General features: G+C 42.6%; 1 protein-coding gene across 1 annotated transcript in view; it reads right to left on the reverse strand.

Annotated features, from left to right (window-relative positions):
* Positions 1–14,757: 14,757 nt before the first annotated feature.
* LOC140467204 (peptidyl-prolyl cis-trans isomerase FKBP5-like) overlaps positions 14,758–19,600 on the reverse strand; it is a 150,982-nt gene continuing 146,139 nt past the window's right edge. Inside the window, exons 9-10 of the mRNA XM_072563415.1 lie at positions 19,308–19,547; positions 14,758–15,148 (exon numbers count right to left, since the gene is read on the reverse strand). Of these exons, the coding sequence (XP_072419516.1) occupies positions 15,053–15,148; positions 19,308–19,547 (336 nt within the window). The 3' untranslated portion in view covers positions 14,758–15,052. The remainder of the gene's footprint in view (positions 15,149–19,307; positions 19,548–19,600) is intronic.

Below are 19,600 nucleotides of genomic sequence, written 5' to 3' on the forward strand. Positions count from 1 at the left end.
TACTTAGCTTTGCAGGTCACCTGAAATTCTTTTGTTTTTAATTGACAGTGTTTTTAATTTGCACTCAGAGCAAAATATTACATTTTCATTTTTACCAGAAATGCAGGGATGTTTAATCCCTGTCCCCAATGTTTGATCTTCATAGCAGTCCAGTACAGTTGCAGTTGGTTTTTAAATCTTGCTTCGTATGCTCCAGAATGGTAAAATGGAAACTTTTTTTTGACACATGTCCACAGTCTGGAATATAACCCACAGGGCATGTTTTCCTTGCTGAGAAAGTGCAATTAAAATGTCTTGCACCTCTACCTTTTGAAGCTTCCTTAGCACTCTGCAATTTGCACCATTCCAGGGGTTCACACAGGGTCTCTTTCAACAGTCAGGGTATTCTGTGTTTTAAGTTACATTACCACCCAGGCTTGATTTGCAATCTTTGTTTAAAATCAATTCCTTGTCCAAAATTTCATTATGTTTATAAGTAATTGGTGGTGTGGTCATCTGTTGTCATGGCACACATGATATTTCTGAGGTGTAGCATTTAGATTAAAAAATCAAGAGGGGGCCAAAGCTAATGGTGTGATTCTAGGAGGAGAGTTCATTGTAAGTGATTCTATGGCTGTGATCAGAGAACTAAAGGTGAAAGTATAGGAGCACAGCGCCGCCTGCTGGAAGGTGTTGGAGCAGGCTGGTGAGGTCAACCGTCCCACAGGTTGATGACAGATTGAAAAGGACAAAGAAAGAAAGTTTACCTTGATCATTGTCTGAAAGAATGTGATTTGATAAAAAGCTGGTTTGGAACTGTGGCAGGTATGACAACCTGATTGAAGAGAAGCAAGCAAGGAGTCCCAGAAGAAATGGGAATAGATTTAGGAGGTTCTGGGAATATGGACAGGCAAGGAAGATTGGCAATGTGATGATAGTTAGCCAGGAAGGTGGGGCTAGTAGTTTATTTTGAAGGGGAAGGATGATAAGAGCTGATTTAAAGAGAACAGCAAGAACTCCCAAAGATAAAGAACCTTGATAATATTGGCTCACACGGGGATCAGAAAGGGGAGTTGGCTGATTGTTGGCAATAGGTTTGAGTTTACGGGTCTCATGTAAATCACACTTATTGGAGATTAGAGTGGAAGAACAGGGAAAAATGAATTTAAGAATGATTTCAAGCTTTAAAGGTGCAAAAGAGTCTGCAAGCTAAATAAAATACCTAGTTGAAAGAGACTACTTAGTACTGACAGTTAACTGTCAATCAGCTGAACGTGGTTGCCTGAGTTGGTACAGTACTGTAGCTGGAAGGTAACTTAGCAGTTGTAACTTGTCTGGGGGTCATTCAATCACGATCGAAGTAGACAGTGTTTGCTATCGCACAAAATGATCCAGCAGCTGAGTACTTTGTGAAATGAAGATGAAGTCAGACATCTGATCCAACTGAAATTTGTTTACTGAGAAAAATGTACAGCATTTATTTTTTCTTAACTTCTTGTCTCAGTTGTTTACTGTTGAAACTCTGATCCATACCACACACAAAATCAGCGCTGGGTGACTGCTCCTGTAGAGTGTGGGATCAGAACTTGTAAAGTGGCTACTTGCATTAGGGGGTACTGGAGACTGCCTGCATATGAAGAGCTGAACTTCAAGAGCAGTTAGCAGCTCCCTGGGTAAAGGAAGATCCTTCACATTATCTAAATGTTCCGGTGGAAGTAATGTTACCAAACCCTCCAGTAACTTACAAGAAATGAACCTTGACTTCCTGGATACTGTTCCAGGGAACTGAGGTGAAAAAGTGATGGGGTATTTATGTACATTTAAAAAAAATTTGAATACTTCTGTTTTTTAGTTATTGAACTATTGAAAAGGGGAAGGAAAGTCTTTCAATGTTGCAGGACCGTTGCAGGTAAACAATAAGTTCAATTCGACTTGAAATGTCACATGAAGGTGATATTTCACCCATCAGAACACAGCTCCTTGACTTCTCAATGGATTATTAAACAAAAATGCTAACACTGCTTGTTGTACTGCCTCTAAGTTCACAGGATGTAAGAGCAGAATTAGGCCATTCAGCCCATCGAGTCTGCTCCACCATTCAATTAGATCATGACTGGTTTGATATTCCCAACTCCACTTTCCTCCGTTCTTCAGTTACTGGTTAAAAATTGGTCTATCTCAGCCTTGAAAATACTTAAGGACCCAGCCACTGCAGCTCTCTGCTGTAAAGAATTCTACAGATTCACTATGTTCTGAGGGAAGAAATTCCTCATTTTTGTCTTGAATCCCTTACTGTGAGACTATGTCCTGTACACACTTCCACAATGGGAAACAACCTTTCCATATCTACCCTTTGAGGACCCCTAAGAATCTTGTATGTTTCAATAAGGTAATTCTTCTAAATTCTAATGAGTATAGGTGGTCCTCTCCTCTACTCAATCTCTCCTCATAAGGCAGTACTACCATACCCAGGATCAATCTAATGAACCTTCTCTGAACCACCTCCAATACCAGTGTATCTTTCCTTAGATAAGGCAACTCATACTGTTCACAGTATTCCAGCTGTGGTCTGACCAGTGCCGTAGATAGTTTTAGTAACACCTCCCTTTTTTGATACTCCATTCCCTTTGAAATAAAGACCAACAATCCATTTGCCTTCCCTGCTGTACTGAATCCAGTGTTTTGTGATTCATGGATGAGGACTCCCGAACCTCTCTGTGCTGTCGCTTTCTGCAGTCTTTCTCCAATTAAATAATATCCAGCTTTTCTGTTCTTCCAGCCAAAGCGTATGCCCTCACATTTCCCCACAATATATTTCATCAACCATGTTTTGCCCACTCACTTCACCTGACTATATCCGTCTGCAGTCTCTTTGTGTTATCCTCACAACTTGCTAAGCATTAAGATGGAGAAAGTGAGCCCACATTCCTGATGAAGAGCTCGTGCTCGGAATATCGACTCTCCTGCTCCTCAGATGCTGCCTGACCAGCTCCATACTTTGTTCCAGCACCATACCTTTTAACTCTTCCTCAGCATTAACCCACAATGGACTGATTACCTGTCTGTGGAAGAATGGGAGAGGGTCAAGTGATTGGCCGAATTAACCATTTTTAAAAGTGTATTGATTTATCTTAGGAGGTGGGTATCACTGGTAAGGTTGCCATTTACTGCTGATCCCTAATTACTCTTGAATTGAGGGACTTGGAGGGCCATTTCTAAGGGCATTTAAGAGTCAGCTGTAAGGTTGTGGATTTGGATTCACATATGAGTCAGACCAAGTAAGGACAGCAGATTTCCTCCCCTAAAGAATAATAGTGAACCACACGGGGTTCTTACCAAAATCAGTTTGAGCTTAAATGACTACCTTCTCTGAGTCCAGTTTTATAAATCAAACTGAAGTTCCATCAGCGGCCACAGTGAGATTTGAATACGTATCCTTAGAAATTTCAGCCTGGATAATATCGAGTGACTATTACAAATTCACCATGATTTAGGCGCCCTCATCTCTGAGAGAAATCATGCTTCCAAGTGAGATTTAGTCATTCCTGGACCTTGGAATAATGTTGCTGTGCTAGTAAAAGGCCTTTCTGACTTCACATGATTGGTGAAAATTCGCTGATATTCTGGATTTTGGTGAATTGTTTATTTTGCCTTATGTCCTTATGTTTTATATACTTACTACACTTACAATATATAGAATCATAGAGTGATAGAGATGTACAGTGTGGAAACAGATCTTTCAGTCCAACTCGTCTACCCAAGCTAATCTAGTCCCATTTGCCAGCATTTAGCCCATATCCATCTAACCCGACTTATTCATATACCTATCCAGAGGCCTTTTAAATGCTGTAATTGTATCAGCTTCCACTGCTTCATCTGGCAGCTCACTCCCTACACACGCCAACTCTGTGTGAAAAAGTTGCCTCTTAGGTCCCTCTTAAATTTTTCCCCTCTCACCCTAAACCTTTGCCCTCAAGTTCTGGACTCCCTCACCCTAGGGAAAAGACTTTGTCTAATCATCCTCTCCATGCCCCTCATGATTTTATAAACCTCTACAAGGTCACCTCTCAACCTCCAATACTCCAGGGAAAACAACCCCAGCCTGTTCAGCCTCTCCCTGTAGCTCAAATCCTCCAACCCTGGCAACATCCTTGTAAATCTTTTCTGAACCCTTTCAAGTTTCACAACATCCTTCTGATAGGAGGGAGACCAGAATTGCACATACGTACTTTAGTTTTATTCATTCTTGAGATACCCAACATCACCAACAAGACCAGCTCTTGACTAGACGAGCTTAATTGAAGTCCATGCATTGAACATTCATTCACGAGTAGTAAGGCAAGGAGTTCCAGGGTTTAGACTCAGCAAAGTCAAAGGAATGGACAATTGATATCAAAGTCTGGATGCTGTATGACTTTGAGGGGAACCTGAAGGTGACACTGTGTCCGTACACTTACTGCCCTCATTCTTTTAGGAGGTAAAACTTGGGTATTTGAAACTCTCTGTACCGCCAATAGCAGGAGTCTGTAAAAAAACATTGTGTTTGGCAGAGCAGATTTGAACAATGAATTCTAGAAGTTGATAGTACTGGAATAAGGGGATGAGTGGAAGTGGGTGGCTGTGGATTCTCTGGTCAATCTGCCATCTCAAGAATCATATGGTTATTGTTGATCAGTCTGACGGAGGACAAACTTGGCATTTCATGCAGAAATCCTATTGGCCAAGAACCAAATGATTGTCAACATGATTGTTTTCTCTCATTATGGAGCTTGGACAATGTCTGATGAGTACGATATGATTAGGATGGGAATGTGTACAAATAAGAAGGCATTAAAATGCTTATTTGCTCAGTGTCAGCATAAATGATATAAAAAAAGGAGGGGGTGTTGAGTCTCTTGAAAAGTGCTAAAGTGGATAAAACCCCAAGGCCTGATGGGCTCTATCCCAGGATGCTGAGGGAGGCAAGGGAGGAGATTACTGAGACCTTGACAAGAATTGAGCAATTCCTGAAAGGGAGGCGGGGACAGGGAAGAAGCGGGGGATTAATTGGGAGCTCTTTTAAGCAACTTGCACACGCATAATATTCCCAATAAGCTTCTTATACATTTAATGATCTTTTGTTTTAAAAGGACATTTATCCTTTGATCAAGGTGTAATCAACTAACAGCTTTTACAAAAACACTTGTCCCTTCTGTGACTTGGAATGAAAGCTTTTGATCCTTATCAGGAATTTTCACCAGACGCTAAGAATCTACAGTGTACAATATATAGGTTGAAGTGGTGGGCCACCATAGTGCTGTCCGACAGGGTTGGACTTAGTCAACTTGATGGGGAGCACACCCACTGGTTGGACAACCTGAGGGAAACTCCATCATCCGACAATGCATGGACAGCAGCAGTTCAAGATGGTGCCTCACCACCACCTTCTCAAGGGCAGCTCAGGATGGACAATAAATGCTGGTCCAGCCAGTGACACCCACATCCCATGAATGAATTAAAAAAATGTTCTTGAGAGCCACCATTGAGCTTTCCCCAGGAAACCATCATTAAAGTGTTGCCAGCCAATCACAGACAGGCAGCTCTCTATTGCTCATCAGCGCCACTGGGAGTATAAGCTGATTTTGGCAACGAACCCATGACCATCTTCCTCAGGGCAGTTAGAGATGGGCAATAAGAGATGGCCCAGCTAGTGCCACCTACACCCAGTGAATGAATTAGCGGCATAAGGGCAGAGGAAACGTCCAGGATTTCAAGCATGTGACTTTTGGATGTTCAAGATAGTCAGGGAGCAGAAATGATTGTAGTGGCCATCACTAAGGAGATGTTACTAGGGTAGGTGAAAGGTCTGTAAGTGGATAAATCACCTGGATCAGAGGGACGACAATGCCAGTAATCTGGAGGAGGTAGCTGAGGAGATTGTGGAGGCATTGGTGGTGATCTTTCATGGAGCCAGGAAGGATCCTGGAAGATTGGAAAAGGACCAATGTAACATCCCTTTTTAAGAAGGGAGGAGCTAGAAGACAGGAAGCTATAGGCCAGTTAGCCTGTCTTCGGTCATTGGTAAGATTTTCCAGTCCATTATTAATGGTGAGATTGAAGAGTACTTGGAAGTGCACGGAAAAATAGGGCTGAGTCAGTACAGCTTGGTAAAGGTGAGGTCACGCCTGACAAATCTGTTAAAATTCTTTGAGGAGGTAATGAACAAGTTAGATTAAGGAGACGGAGTGGACATGATTTATTTTGTTTTCCAGAATGCCTTTGACAAGATGTTGCAGAAGAGGCTGCTAAATAAGATAAGAATCCATGGTGTTAGGGGCAAGGTACTGGGATGGATAGAGGAATGGCTGACTGGGAGAAGGCAGACAGTGGAGATAAAGGATGGCAGCCAGTGACCTTTGGAGTTCCACAGGCGTCAATGTTGGGACCACAACTATTCACATTCTACATTGATGAAGGATCTGAGGGCATTTTTGCTAATTTTGCAAATGATGCAAAGGTAGGTGGAGGGACAGGTAATGTTGCAGAAGTCGGGGGGGGGGGGGGGGCTGCTGCAGAAAGGCTTAGACAGGCTGGGAGGGTGGACAAAGAAGTAGCAGATAGAATACAATGTGGGAAGGTATGAGGTTATGTACTTTGGTCGGAAAATTACAGACATAGAATATTTTCTAAACAGAAACGCTACAGAAATCTGAAATACAAAGAGACTAGGGAGTCCTAGTTCAAGATTCTTTTAAGGTTAACACGCAGGTTTAGTTGGCAGTTAGGGAGAGAAGTGCAATGTTAGTATTTATTTTGAGAGGCTAAAATACAAGAGCAGACAGACACTGCTGAGGCTGTATAAGGCTCAGGTCAGACTGCATTTGGAATATTGAGAGCTGTGGTGATTGTAACAAGGTCAGCAGCTCATAGAATAAGAGTTCCCTGATTGGGGCTGTTAACATGGTCCAATCAGGAAGCCCTGCCTGACAGATAAGAACAGGAGCATCAGACATCCTGTTCACTCCGAGAGCTGGCTCTGAGGGAGCTGGATCAGTGTCAAGGACTTTCTATGTGTAAATAAAGGATGTCTTGGTGACAGGATACTGGCCTCTGTGGAGATATTTCAAGAACAAGTTTGCGCTATGTATTTAAGGAAGGATGTGCTGGCATTGGAGCAGATCTAGAGGAGGTTTACAAGAATAATCCCGGGGTGAAGGGTTTGTCTTACAGCAGAGGTTGAAGACTCTGGGACGTACTCAGTGGTGTCTAGAAGATTGAGGAGGGAATCTCATTGAAACGTACAGAATGCCGAGAGGCTTAGATAGAGTGGATGTGGAGGAGATGATCGGAGACACTGGGACACAGCCTCAGAATGAAGGGATGACCCTTTAGAACCGATATGAGGAAGAGTTTCTTCAGTCAGTGGGAGGCTAATCTGTGGAACTCTGTGCTGCAAAAGGTTGTGGAGGCCAAGTCATGGAGAGCATTTCAGACAGAAACAGATGTTCTCGATTGTTGAAGGGATCAAAGATTACAGGGAGAAGACAGGTTGAGAAGCATTTCAGCCATTATCGAATGATGGAGCAGACTGTATAGAATGAATGGCCTAATTCTGCATCTATACTTTATGCATGTGTTGAGGTGTGTGTGAAGGTGGGATGGGGGTTGTGGTGTTTCTGTGGGAGGGGATAGGATTAAGGGGTTGGTTGGAGGCAAGGGCAGGGAATGGCTTTCAGACCCTCCTTGATATTGGGTTCCTCAATCAGGCTAGGAGTGCTTCCTAAGAGGATCCTCACTACATGCCACCAGGAAACCTGTCAGGGCTTGGTCAGGAGCTTTTGTGAGGAAGCTGGATGGCTCCCATTTGATTCCGGAGCCCCGCACGGGTTCAGGAATAAAGAGTTTCCATTGACTCATGAGTGAGGCTTATGCTAACTCTTTATAGCCTCTGCAGGAGGGAGATTTGTCGCTGCTAGGAGACATACTCAGACCCCTCCTGCGGTTAAACCGACCCCAGCTGCTCTAGTTGCTGCTGGGAACAGGCGTACTAAATCCAGCCCTCAATCCCGACAGTAAGTTGAAGAAGTGGGCCATTATATTTTGCAAGAAGTCATACTCACTGTTTCTCCTGAGGTGACAGAAACGAACAAGAATGAGTCTGTTGAAGATTGGCCCTGACTCAGCAGCATAGGAAATGTCTGGAAACCCCAACGGTAAAATGTTTCAGACGCTGAGCAGAATGTGTGTTTTGTAAGGAACTGAGGTAGCAGTACACTCCCTTGGTGAAGTGGTGGGTTTAAATCTGGACAGGACTGAGGATAAAAGTCTTCACTCCCTCTCTCTCTCTCTCTCTCTCTCTCTAGTTAATGTGAGGGTCCAGCAGGACCTGACTTTGATCAGTTTCCAGCCATTCTCCTCTGCCAAACTATCTCTGCTTTCACACAAGACTGACAAGTGAAAAGGATTGCTCCACTTCCATTGGTAAACCAGAAGTTGGACTTCACAATCTCATCTGAAGTAAAATTGGGCAGATCAAGAACAAGCTTTAAGAAACAGCGAGTGACCCCGCAGTTTCTGAAAGGAGATGGGGGAAGTGTAATGCGTTCTAAAGGAGGATGTTGCAATTTCACCCCAGTTTATCCAGCAGAATGACTGAGAGTTTCCAATGTGAACAAACTGCATACTGCAATTCAGGACTGACTCTGCTTCTGTTTCCAATTAAGCATGTATCAGGAATTCCAGTGTACAGTTTAACAACAGCTTGGGTGTATAAATCACATTTACACAGTCAAACATCCCAAAGTGTTTCACAGGTGTTTCATCAAACAGAATTTGACAGCCAGCCAACGAGTGAGATATTAAGAAGGGGCGAAAGATTTAGTCAAACAGGATGTGTATTAAAACAGAGGGACATAGGCAGTCATAGAGTCATATAGCATTGAAACAGACCGTTTGGTCCAACCAGTCCACGTCAACCATAATCCCAAACTCAACCAGTCTCACTTTCCCGCACTTGGCCCATATCCCTCCAAACATTTCTTATTCATGTTCTTACCTAAATGTCTTTGTAACATTGTAACTGTACCCACACCCAAAATTTCTTTAGGAAGTTCATTCCACACACAAACCCTCCTCTGTGTTAAAAAAATGCCGCTTGTGTCTTTTTAAAATCTTTCTTCTCTCACCTTAAAAATATAACGCCGGTTTTGAAATCCCCCACCCTTAGGAAAAGATAACTGCCATTCACCTTATCTATGCCCCTCATGAATTTATAAACCCTATAAAGTTACCCCTCAACCTTCGCCGCTCCAGTGAAAAAAGTCCCAGCCTATCCAGCCTCTCCTTATAACTCAAGTCCTCCATTCCTGGCAACATTCAGGTAAATATTTTCTGAAACCTCTCCAGCTCAATGAGATGGAGATCAGAACTGGACACAATTCTCCAGAAGGGGTCTCACCAACATCCCATAAAACCTCAACATAACGTCCCAATTCCTTTACTCACAGGCTGTGCAGTGAAGGCAAGTGTGCTAAATGCCTTCTTAACCACCCTACTTATATATGATGCAATCTTCAAAGTATTATGTACCTGAACCTCTGGGTCTCTCTGTTCTACAGCACTACCCAAGTTAGAAAAAATTCAGGAGGGCATTATCAAATCAAAGGTACCCCACCAATGAATGATAAGGTTTGGAGTAACACAGAGTTCTTGCAGGGCTGTGTGTGATTGGAGGGATAAGGAATGGTGAAGCCTTGAAGGATTTGAACGTGAGGAGAAGAATTGTATGATTGGCAGACCCAAAGTCTTGATTTGGAGATGCCGGTGTTGGACTGGGGTGTACAAAGTCAAAAATCGCACAACACCAGTCCAACAGGTTTAATTGGAAGCACTAGCTTTCGGAGCACTGCTCCTTCATCTATTCCACAACCAACTGATGAAGGAGCGACACTCCGAAAGCTAGTGCTTCCAATTAAACCTGTTGGGCTATAACCTGGTGTTGTGTGATTTTTACCAAAGTTTTGAGTGCATCAATTTCCCAATGTTTACCTGCATCATCCAACAGCTTACTCCATTCAACCCATTACTCTCATGGATAGTACAAACTCAGGAAGATCTGATTGTTTATGGAGTTACAGCTGTGCCCACTAGTGAATTCGTCAAAACTTTGGAACACAGAAGCAGGAATAAGCCATTCAGTCATGTGAGCCTGCTCCATCATTCTCGATGGTGGTTGATCATCCACCATAATGTCATATTCCCATGCTACTCCCATATCCATGGATGCCATTATAATTAGAAATATACCAGTCCAAGTCTTGAACTTAATGCCTGGCCTTCCACACCCGTCAGTGGCAGAGAATTCCAAAGATTCACTTCTCTCTCACATCATGGACTGTAATGTTTCAAAAACCAGTTCATCACAACCTTTTCCAGAGCAATTAGGGATGGCCCAGTGACACCTCTACCCTGTGCATGAATGAAAACAGAAGGAAAGATGTATCTTAGAGAAAGTGTCGAGAATTTCAAGCAGGTGATGAATGGATGCATTGAGGTGATGATAACAAACAGATATGAGAATAGCTAGTCATATGCAGCTTCAGCCCTGCCTTAAGTCCAGTTTTAAACATTTTCTCCAAATGTTTAATTTCCCTGGAAGTAGGAAGAGATCTCAGAAGCTACAAGAGTAGCCAATGTAGAAGGAAGCCATTTGGCCCAAGTGCCTGTACTGAGTCTTTGAAGGAGTTATCCAGTTAGTCTCGAAACCCCGCAAGTATTTTCTTTTCAAGTGTATAACCATGAAGAGTCCTGTAGTGCATAGCCAGAAGGTTTAGATTCAAGTTCAAGTCCCAGTTGCCTTGGAGTGCCTCCCAGCATGTCAGAACAAGATGATTAAAATAGCTATAATTTGTCCTTGTGAAAGTTTAGTATTGGATCTACTTCCACCATCTTTTCAGCCTTGATCATGATGCATAAAAAATATGAATCTCGCATCTGGTTCTTTTGATCAAAAATTCACAACAGTGTCAAAAGGAAGTGTACAGCAGCTACGTTTGAAAGTTCCCAACAGCGATACAATGAGTGCCCTGTACACACATCAATCACTCAAACATTCAAAGACCAAGATGTCAGGACACAATGTTCCAGATGTTTCTTGCGAAATGATAAATGGCAAACACAAGAGCAGTGCTTTTAGCATTCAGTTGGAGCTGTGGCTGAACTTCCCGTTATAAATTAATCTCTCCGCTCGAAGATCTATTGATTACATGTCTTTAAGAACACGCTCAACACAATCGCATACTTGTGCCAAGTGATACCGTTTCAAAATACCATTCGAAATGTTGTGAGATTAGAGCAACAATCAGTCTTCTTAGAAGTGAGTCTCAAAGAAACACAAGGGATTGCAACACACAGAGACACATTCAATATTTTTCTGCTGCACAAATATATGGTGGCATTAGCTTTTTATATCAGCACTGGGCTCTTTTATGCTCACTAGATACTTTATTACTTCACACACAGGTCAATAAACTCCCCTATACATTTCACAGATGAAAAGAAGGCTTAATTTTTAAAGGCTTTATTTAAAATGAGCATTAATCATTTAAAAATAAAACAAAAAACCAAAAAAAAATCAAGAATTGTAATTTTGTGCTTTTATTCTACAATGGCATATTTATTGTGACATGGAGGAGCCGGTGTTGGATTGGGGTGTACAAAGTTAAAAATCACACAACACCAGGTTATAGTCCAAAAGGTTTAATTGGAAGCACTAACTTTGGGAGCGCTGCCCCTTCTTCAAGTGGTTGTGAAGCAGAACTATAAGGTGCAGAATTTATAGCAAAGGATTACAATGTCATGCAAGTAAAATTATATATTTAATATACCTAGATTGTTGTCGAGAGTGTGGTGCTGGGAAAGCACAGCAGGTCAGGCAGCATCCAAGGAGCAGGAAAACTGACATTTCAGGCATAAGACCTTTATCAGGAATGACTGTCTTTCATCTTTAGGAATGGGTTATAGGTTTCGGTTCATTAATATGGAAATCCCAGAACTTCTTTTAAGTCACATGCTCAACATAACTTAAAGTTTCATATAAAAAGGTGACAGCTCAGATGTTGCATTAAAGGTGTGAGGTCAGAGTCTGTCTGTATCCCAATATTGAATCAGGCTAATTTATTTCCAAAGTGGAATTTACAAAATATGATATGGATTTACTGTCTGCATTGCAGATACATTCTATTTTGCTCAAATAATGCACAACCTGTAGGCAGTAATGCAGATAGTCAATCCAGTTTTGTAAATTCCACTTTGGTAATAAAACCAGTTTAACTCAACATTGGGATACAGACAGATTCTGACCTCACACCTTTAATGCATTGTCTGAGCTGAGATGTCACCTTTTTTTTATAAAGCCTTAAGTTATCTTGAGAATGTGACTTAAAAGAAGTTCTGGGATTTACATATTAATGAACTGAAACCTGCAACCCATTCCAAAAGATGAAAGACTTAACAACAATTTAGGTCTGTTAAATATATCATTTTACTTGTGAGACACTGTAATCTTTTGCTGTAAATTCTGTGTCTTATAGTTCTGCTTCACAACCACCTGAAGAAGGGGCAGCGCTCCCAAAGTTAGTGCTTCCAATTAAACCTGTTGGACTATAATTGGTGTTGTATGATTTTTAACTACATTTAAAGTGGATGGTCATATAGGGAGTTGATTTCAATAATGTTCGAACAGCTTCAGTTAACAAATAAATGCAAATCTCTGCAGTCTCTGAGTTTGTGTCATTTGAAGCTTGTTGGATCAAATCCCACTTAACACAACTTATTCGTTATTTAAACAAAATTAGGACCATGAATGACTGACATTCAGAAATAGTGCAACAAGGAGACAGAAAACCAACCATTTAGAAGGTGTGAATTTCACAAAGAAATCCTGATGTTGTTTCTCATTAAGGTTTTCTAGCTTTTTAACTGAAACATCGGGGCCCCATATTGACAGGGTCTGGGGAGATTTGGGTACCTTTTTAAGAAGATGAACAATAGATGTAGAATAGACCAAGTAGCGTTATAAAACTTCTCCATCGGTCAACATAATCATGACAGATTTTCCACTTCAACCCAATCCATTTCTGCTGCACAATGCATAGGGAGGATCATCTTTGCCGTGTAATCAGAAAGGTCATGTACTAGGGTTGGATTTGAAATCATGAATGATTTTGGGAGAAAGGAGGGTTGAAATTCACCCCTGACTCTGTGAAGGAAATTTAAGACCATTTAGCCCTTGGGTGACTGTCCGTGTGGAGTTTGCACATTGTCTCTGCGTCTGCAGGAGTTTCCTCCGGGTGCTCCGGTTTCCTCCCACAGTCCAAAGACGTGCAGGTTAGGTGACTGGCCATGCTAAGTTGCCCATAGTGTCCAGGGATGCATAGGCTAAGTGGATTAGCCGTGGGAAATGCAGGGTCACAGAGAGAGCATGGGGGGATGGGCCAGGTTGGGGTGTTCTTCAGTGTGCAGACTTGACGGCCAAATAGCCTCTTTCCATAATGTAAGGATTCTGATTCAAAACTAGACCCTATTCCAAAATTGACTCTCCCATCACATTTTTCATCTCTGGTCCTCCTGCCTTTTAAACGGCTTGTTGTAAATGTGTGTGTGATTATATACCTTTTTAAATTTGATTACTTACAGTGTGGAAACAGGCCCTTTGGCCCAACAAGTCCACACCGACGCGCTGAAGTGTATACTATCCAGATCCATACTCCTACATTTACCCCTTCACCTAACACTACGGGTAATTTAGCACGGCCAATTCACCTGACCTGCACATTTTTTTTGGATTGTGGGAGGAAACCGGAGCACCCGGAGGAAACCCACGCAGACACGGGGAGAATGTGCAAACTCCACACAGAGAGTCGCCTGAGGCGGGAATTGAACCCAAGTCTCTGGCGCTGTGAGGCAGCAGTGCTAACCACTGTGCCACTGTACCGCCCTGAATCATCTTAAATCACTTCAGTACATTTCACTGCATCAAAAACACTGCATACATGTTATTCAGTTTGGTTTTTTGATGGAACGGCATAAGATGTTAATATATTAATCCATGTGGCGCACAGTGCCTCACTCAGTGTAATAAATAGAATACTTGCAAACCAAACAAATTGTTAAATTAAATGTGATGGAATGGAAGCAGTCAAAGTTTAATTGGTTAGTTACCAGGTCAAGCCCAATTACATCAGACCATTCCATATTTCCCAAGGGCTCAATGCCCACATTACATTCAGTATTGAGACAGCCACTGGGTGCACAGTGAATCATGATGGGAAGACACGTGATGAAAATGTTTTCCATGAATGCCTCCGCCTGTTTTCAGCATAAAAATGACAACTGCTTTTTATAATCGAAACACATGGAAAGCCCAAGCATGTGAAACGAACAGCGGATCCTTGGCCATTTGAAATTGTGCCAAATTATTTCTGTGATTTGCACTGACTCTTTCAGTCATGGTAACTCTTCAGAAAGCCACTTAGTGCAGAGTTTGGGAATGGGGGGGGCAGGGCATGAGATGTGAAAAATCTTTAGGGAACCTATACCTGACACTTAATGAGAAGCTCAGCTTTCACTTAATGGTACAAACTCTTCAAGCGGAAACAGTATGTTCCTGAGCAAAAGGATTGTGCCTTAATCTGGGGAAGTGCCCGCCTGGGAGTGAATCAATATGGAAAGCTACACCATTCCCAATTGAGCTCTATCTCGGGAGTGTTTGATCTCTTCATTCAAAGACGTAAGCCAGACCAGAAGAATTGTAACCTTTATTTCTGTTAGACTCTGGAATGATTAGGATTTGGAAACATATTTTCATTCAAGGTTATGAAGTATAACTGCAGCTCCCCGGCGAAGGTTTGGACTCACGGCTCTCAGATTGAGTTGTGACACACTGAACATGTCGAGATCTCCAGCTATAATAATCCTTTTGTTCCCTTCCTTTGACAGAAAGCATCTCATTGCCCTCTTGAAAATGGGGCACAGTTCTACATCGATGTGTTGGAAAACAGTTTATAGCCTACTCATGTGCCAGAAAGTTCTCCTTTCATTCTGCTTCTCTAGCTTTCTTTTCAGGTGGATCTTCTTCCACATCTTTAAATACATTCTTTTCCTTCTGCCTCGAACATTTCCTGGTTTCTTCCTGCAAGACACAGTCAAGGGGTTAGCAGGAATCACTGAGACTGCGAAGAACATGTCTTCCTGCTGCATATTCTCTTCATCGCACGATGGTTCACTAGCATCATCAGGGAATGGGAACCTGCCACCCTTATCAAGTCTGCCCAACATGTCACCCTAGGCCCACAGACTAAAATGGCCTAGTGTCACAAAGCTAGTCCCTTTATTTTACTAAAAGCTGTTCCTTGGCTCAAGGAGACTTTGTCCTTGATTTTTTTCAGAGGGGCAATAAACTGGGCCGGGCTCCAATCAGTCTGGTTTGGAACAGAAGTGAAAAGGATTTTTAGAGGCCTTTCGTTTAAATGTAAACAGATGAGACTTCAGGCCAAAAGGGTCATGTTTTAGAAGTGACCTGTATAATGAAAGGGAAGTGATTAGTTCTTTAGTTGAGTTGAGCAGTTTCAGATCAGTCTTGAACTAGAAAGTTCAACAGGGAGCTGTGTGGAAACTGTCTCTCTTTTCTGCCCTTCAACTTCAACCTATAAGTGTGCATTCCATTTATACTGGGTCTCAAAGGGAGTTCGCTTATTGGGACTGTTGTGTATATTCGGAACAGCATAATTAAGTCTAGTTGGATTGGTTGAGTTCTGTAGGGGTTCTTTATTCTGTTCTTTGTGTTTCATTGCATAATTTTGTGAATAAATTTTTGTCTTTTTTAAAATCTAGTAGTCAACCTAGCTAACTCACTCCGCGCAATTTCCACCATATACTTACCGAAACAACTTGCAAAGTTATGGCCTGGGGCTGCCTGCTTAAGAATGCTTTGAGTGCTCTGGCCTAGTCCATAACACTAGCAAGTCACCCAGTTTAGGAATCATAGAATTCCTACAATGTGGAAGCAGGCCATTCAGCCCAGTGAATCCATACTGACCTTTTGAAGAGCCACATTTACCATGGCTAATCCAACTAGCCTGCACATCCCTGCACACTATTGGCAATTTAACGTAGCCAATCCAACTAACCTGCACATGTTTAAACTGTGGGAGGTAATGCAGAGGAAACCACGCAGACACGGGGAGAAGGTGCAAAATCTACACAGACAGTTGCCCGAGGCAGGAATTGAATCCGGGCCTCCGGGCCTTTTTAATCCACTGTTGGGATGCTAACTTTAACTGTGATGTGCACATAAAAGAATAAATTGGGTAAGCAAGTGATCTCAAATTGTCCTTGCAATGCAGCATTCCAAAGTGATCCACCAGTAATGCTCAATTCCCTGATTTGTCAGCTTGGCTTAAGCCCTTGGGAGGAAGGAATGTCAATCTTACAATCTCTTGTTCCATAGCAAAAGAGTTGGGTCTTTAGCACTGGCTTATCCACGTCACAAAGCTTGTGACAGAAAAGCAAATTACAACTAGCCAATTGTTTTTGAAAGTGACTTGTACAACAAATACACTTGATTAAAACTGGCTGCCTAACATTAGCTAAGTTTTGTTTTACATACGGTGGACGGATAGGATGGTTGTAGGAGGGACAAAGTGCCTAATTATATCGTAACAACAAGAGGCAGGAACAGATGGTCTTAAAGACAAGGAGAAGACCAGAAGCTGGGTTTGGGTCAGAGTTGGGATACAATGAGCAGAAAAATTGAAGTTAGCCATAAATCCTGGGGAAGTCTTTTAAACACAGCCCAGATTCAGAGATGATTTGACTTAGAAGGAGGTTGTTCAGCCCATTATTTCTGGGAGATATTCAAGGAAAACTCCATTGCTCCGCTCTTTCCTTATGGTTCTGTATGTCTCAGCTTCAAGTGATTATCCATTCATCCTTTAAAAGATGCGTTGAAGACTTTCGGACTACGGGAAAGACATTACATTTGTTCAGGACATTCCATTTCCTCAGGACATCACAAAATATTCCACAGCCAACGAAGTATGTGTGAAATGTAGAGCTGAAACGTCTTGTCTTCTGACAAGAAACCCAAGTTACCTTTTTCCAGAAGGACTGCTTAGTCAGGAGCCATGGGTTGGTGGTCTCTGTGAGAGCAGTATGGGGGAGTTGGCAGTAAGGCCAGAGGAATGGCTTTCTGCAGGCCCTATTTTCTCAGTGTCAGACCTCCCAATCAGGCCCACACTGTGTTTGTCTACCCACCTTGGAAAACATCAAGCTGGCCATACAGTATAACATGCAGCATGCATGATAAGCCCATTCACAACTGCTCTGGTACCAGTGGTACCACTGTGAAGTCTCTGAGTGGTTCACTACTGTCCTTTAGAGAAGGAAATCTGCCATCACTACCAGGCCAGGCCTGCATGTGACTTCAGAGCCACACTAATGTCATTCACTCTAAACTAGCCTTTGTCAAGGCCTAACAAGCCATTCAGTTGTATCAACCTGGACTGTCGAGTTTAGAGTTAGGCACTACAAATGATAATGGCTAAGCAAGTCTTGTCAACCCCACAAAGTTCACCTTACCAATATCTAGACACCTGTGCCATAGGTGAACAAGCTGTCCCTGAGACTAGTCAATCAGCAGCCTGACCCAGTCATGCTCACAGAATCATACTTACAGATCATGTCGGAGACATCACCAACATTATCCCTGCCTGTATGTTGTCTCCCTTATCCACATCATGAAGTCGGGGTGGCAACACAGAGGTATGTGATCAGGAGCAAGCTGTCCTGCGAACCCTCAACATTGACTCCAGACCTTCTGAGGTCAAACATGGGCAAGGAAACCTGCTGATTACCAGCCACTGCCTCCTCCCACACCAAACCGCAGAAACAACATGGGATATTCAGGGCTATGTGATCCCACAGCCAATGGATCAGTTCTATTCTCTGCATCCTTGCCACATCCTGTTACCCCCTGACAGTGTAAAACCTGTCTCCAAGATGTAAGTCGGATGTATAATTGAACATTGATGACTTGTTTGGATGGGTGCAGTTACAAAACACTCAAGGTGTTCAATGCAGGCACCCCATCTACCAAAGTAAACATTCACTCCCTCTATCACTGACACCCAGTGATATGCTGTGTGTACTATCTACAAGTTGCACTGCAGTAACTCATCAAGGTTCCTTCAACAACATCTTCCAAATCCATGTCATCTACAACCTAGAAGGACAAAAGCAGCAGATACATAAGAGTACCACCATCTGCAAGTTCTCTTCCAACTTCATATCATCCCGAATTAGAAATACATCCCTGTTCCTTCAATATCGCTGGGTCAAACCTTGGAACTCCACCGCTAATTGCATTGTGGGTGAGCCTACAATCCACGGAGTGGTTCAAGAAGGCAGCTCACCACCAGCAAGGCAGGTAGGGATGGGCAATAAATGCTCATCCCGTTCAGCAATGCCCACATCTCATAAATGATTAATAGACATAATTCACAACTTAAAGTCCTCAATTGGCAGTGGGTCAGGAGGTGCAGCCATTGGCCTACCCTCCCATCTCAGTTTGATCACGGTCAGATGGGAGTACGATTCAGATACATCAGAACTCCAACTCATTGCATTCCCTTTCTGCCTTGAAGGATGACACTGGAGGTTAGTTCTGTGTTCACAGCTGTAATATAAGATGGGCAGTGGTCAATTTCTGCACAGCAAGCTCCCACAAATGAGATAAGTGACTAGATAATCTTTTTCAGTAATGTTTAATGGAGTCAAAGTTCTAGCCAGCTAACAGGGTATACTCTCATTCCTTTCTTCATATAGTTCTGTGTTTATGTCAGACTGCTTTGGTTTAAGTTCTCCTTTCAGACCAAGGGCAGGCAGAAGGAATTAATTTAATTTGGTGTCATGTTCGACTCAACGCTGTAGACCAAAGGCCCCATTCCTGTGCTGTGCTGTTCTATGTTCTACATTCTCCTCTGATGGTGCGGTATTCCCTCCACACTCCATGGAAGTGTTTGACTAGATTACACTTTCCAGTCCATGGAGTTGGGACTACCACCAACGATGTAGCCAATGATTGGCTAATATTTGAGTGGACAACGTGGTTGCTGCTTTGGCATAATGCTCATGGTAGCAGCAAGTAGCAGCAACATTACATTGAAACACTGACCACACTTTAAAGTATGTAATTGGCTATAAAGTGTTTTGGGGTGTCCTGAGGTCATGTTAGATGCTGACAGTTAATGTGTGCCCTTCTTTCCGTAATCATTTCTCCTGTCACTTTGCACCTTAGAATCTCTGTCTGCAAACTTTTGGAACATGTTGGCATAAATCTTCTTGTTCCTCTCGTGGTGTTCCTTCATCCTGTTCTGACACAATACAATTTGCACCTTTGCAGCCTTATTCTCAGGGTTGACTTGTAGCACCTTCTGGAAGTCAGCCTTTGCCAAATCAAACTCATTGACACAAAGCCTTGCTTCGCCACGCCTGTACAGCGCTTTCTCATTGGTTCGGTCAATCTCTAATGCCTGTGGGTAAACAGAAAAGGAGGGTGAGCTTCACAATTTGACTGTTGATCGAC

Source organism: Chiloscyllium punctatum, chromosome 45 (genome assembly GCF_047496795.1).
Source record: "Chiloscyllium punctatum isolate Juve2018m chromosome 45, sChiPun1.3, whole genome shotgun sequence".
Taxonomy (NCBI): Eukaryota; Metazoa; Chordata; class Chondrichthyes; order Orectolobiformes; family Hemiscylliidae; genus Chiloscyllium; species Chiloscyllium punctatum.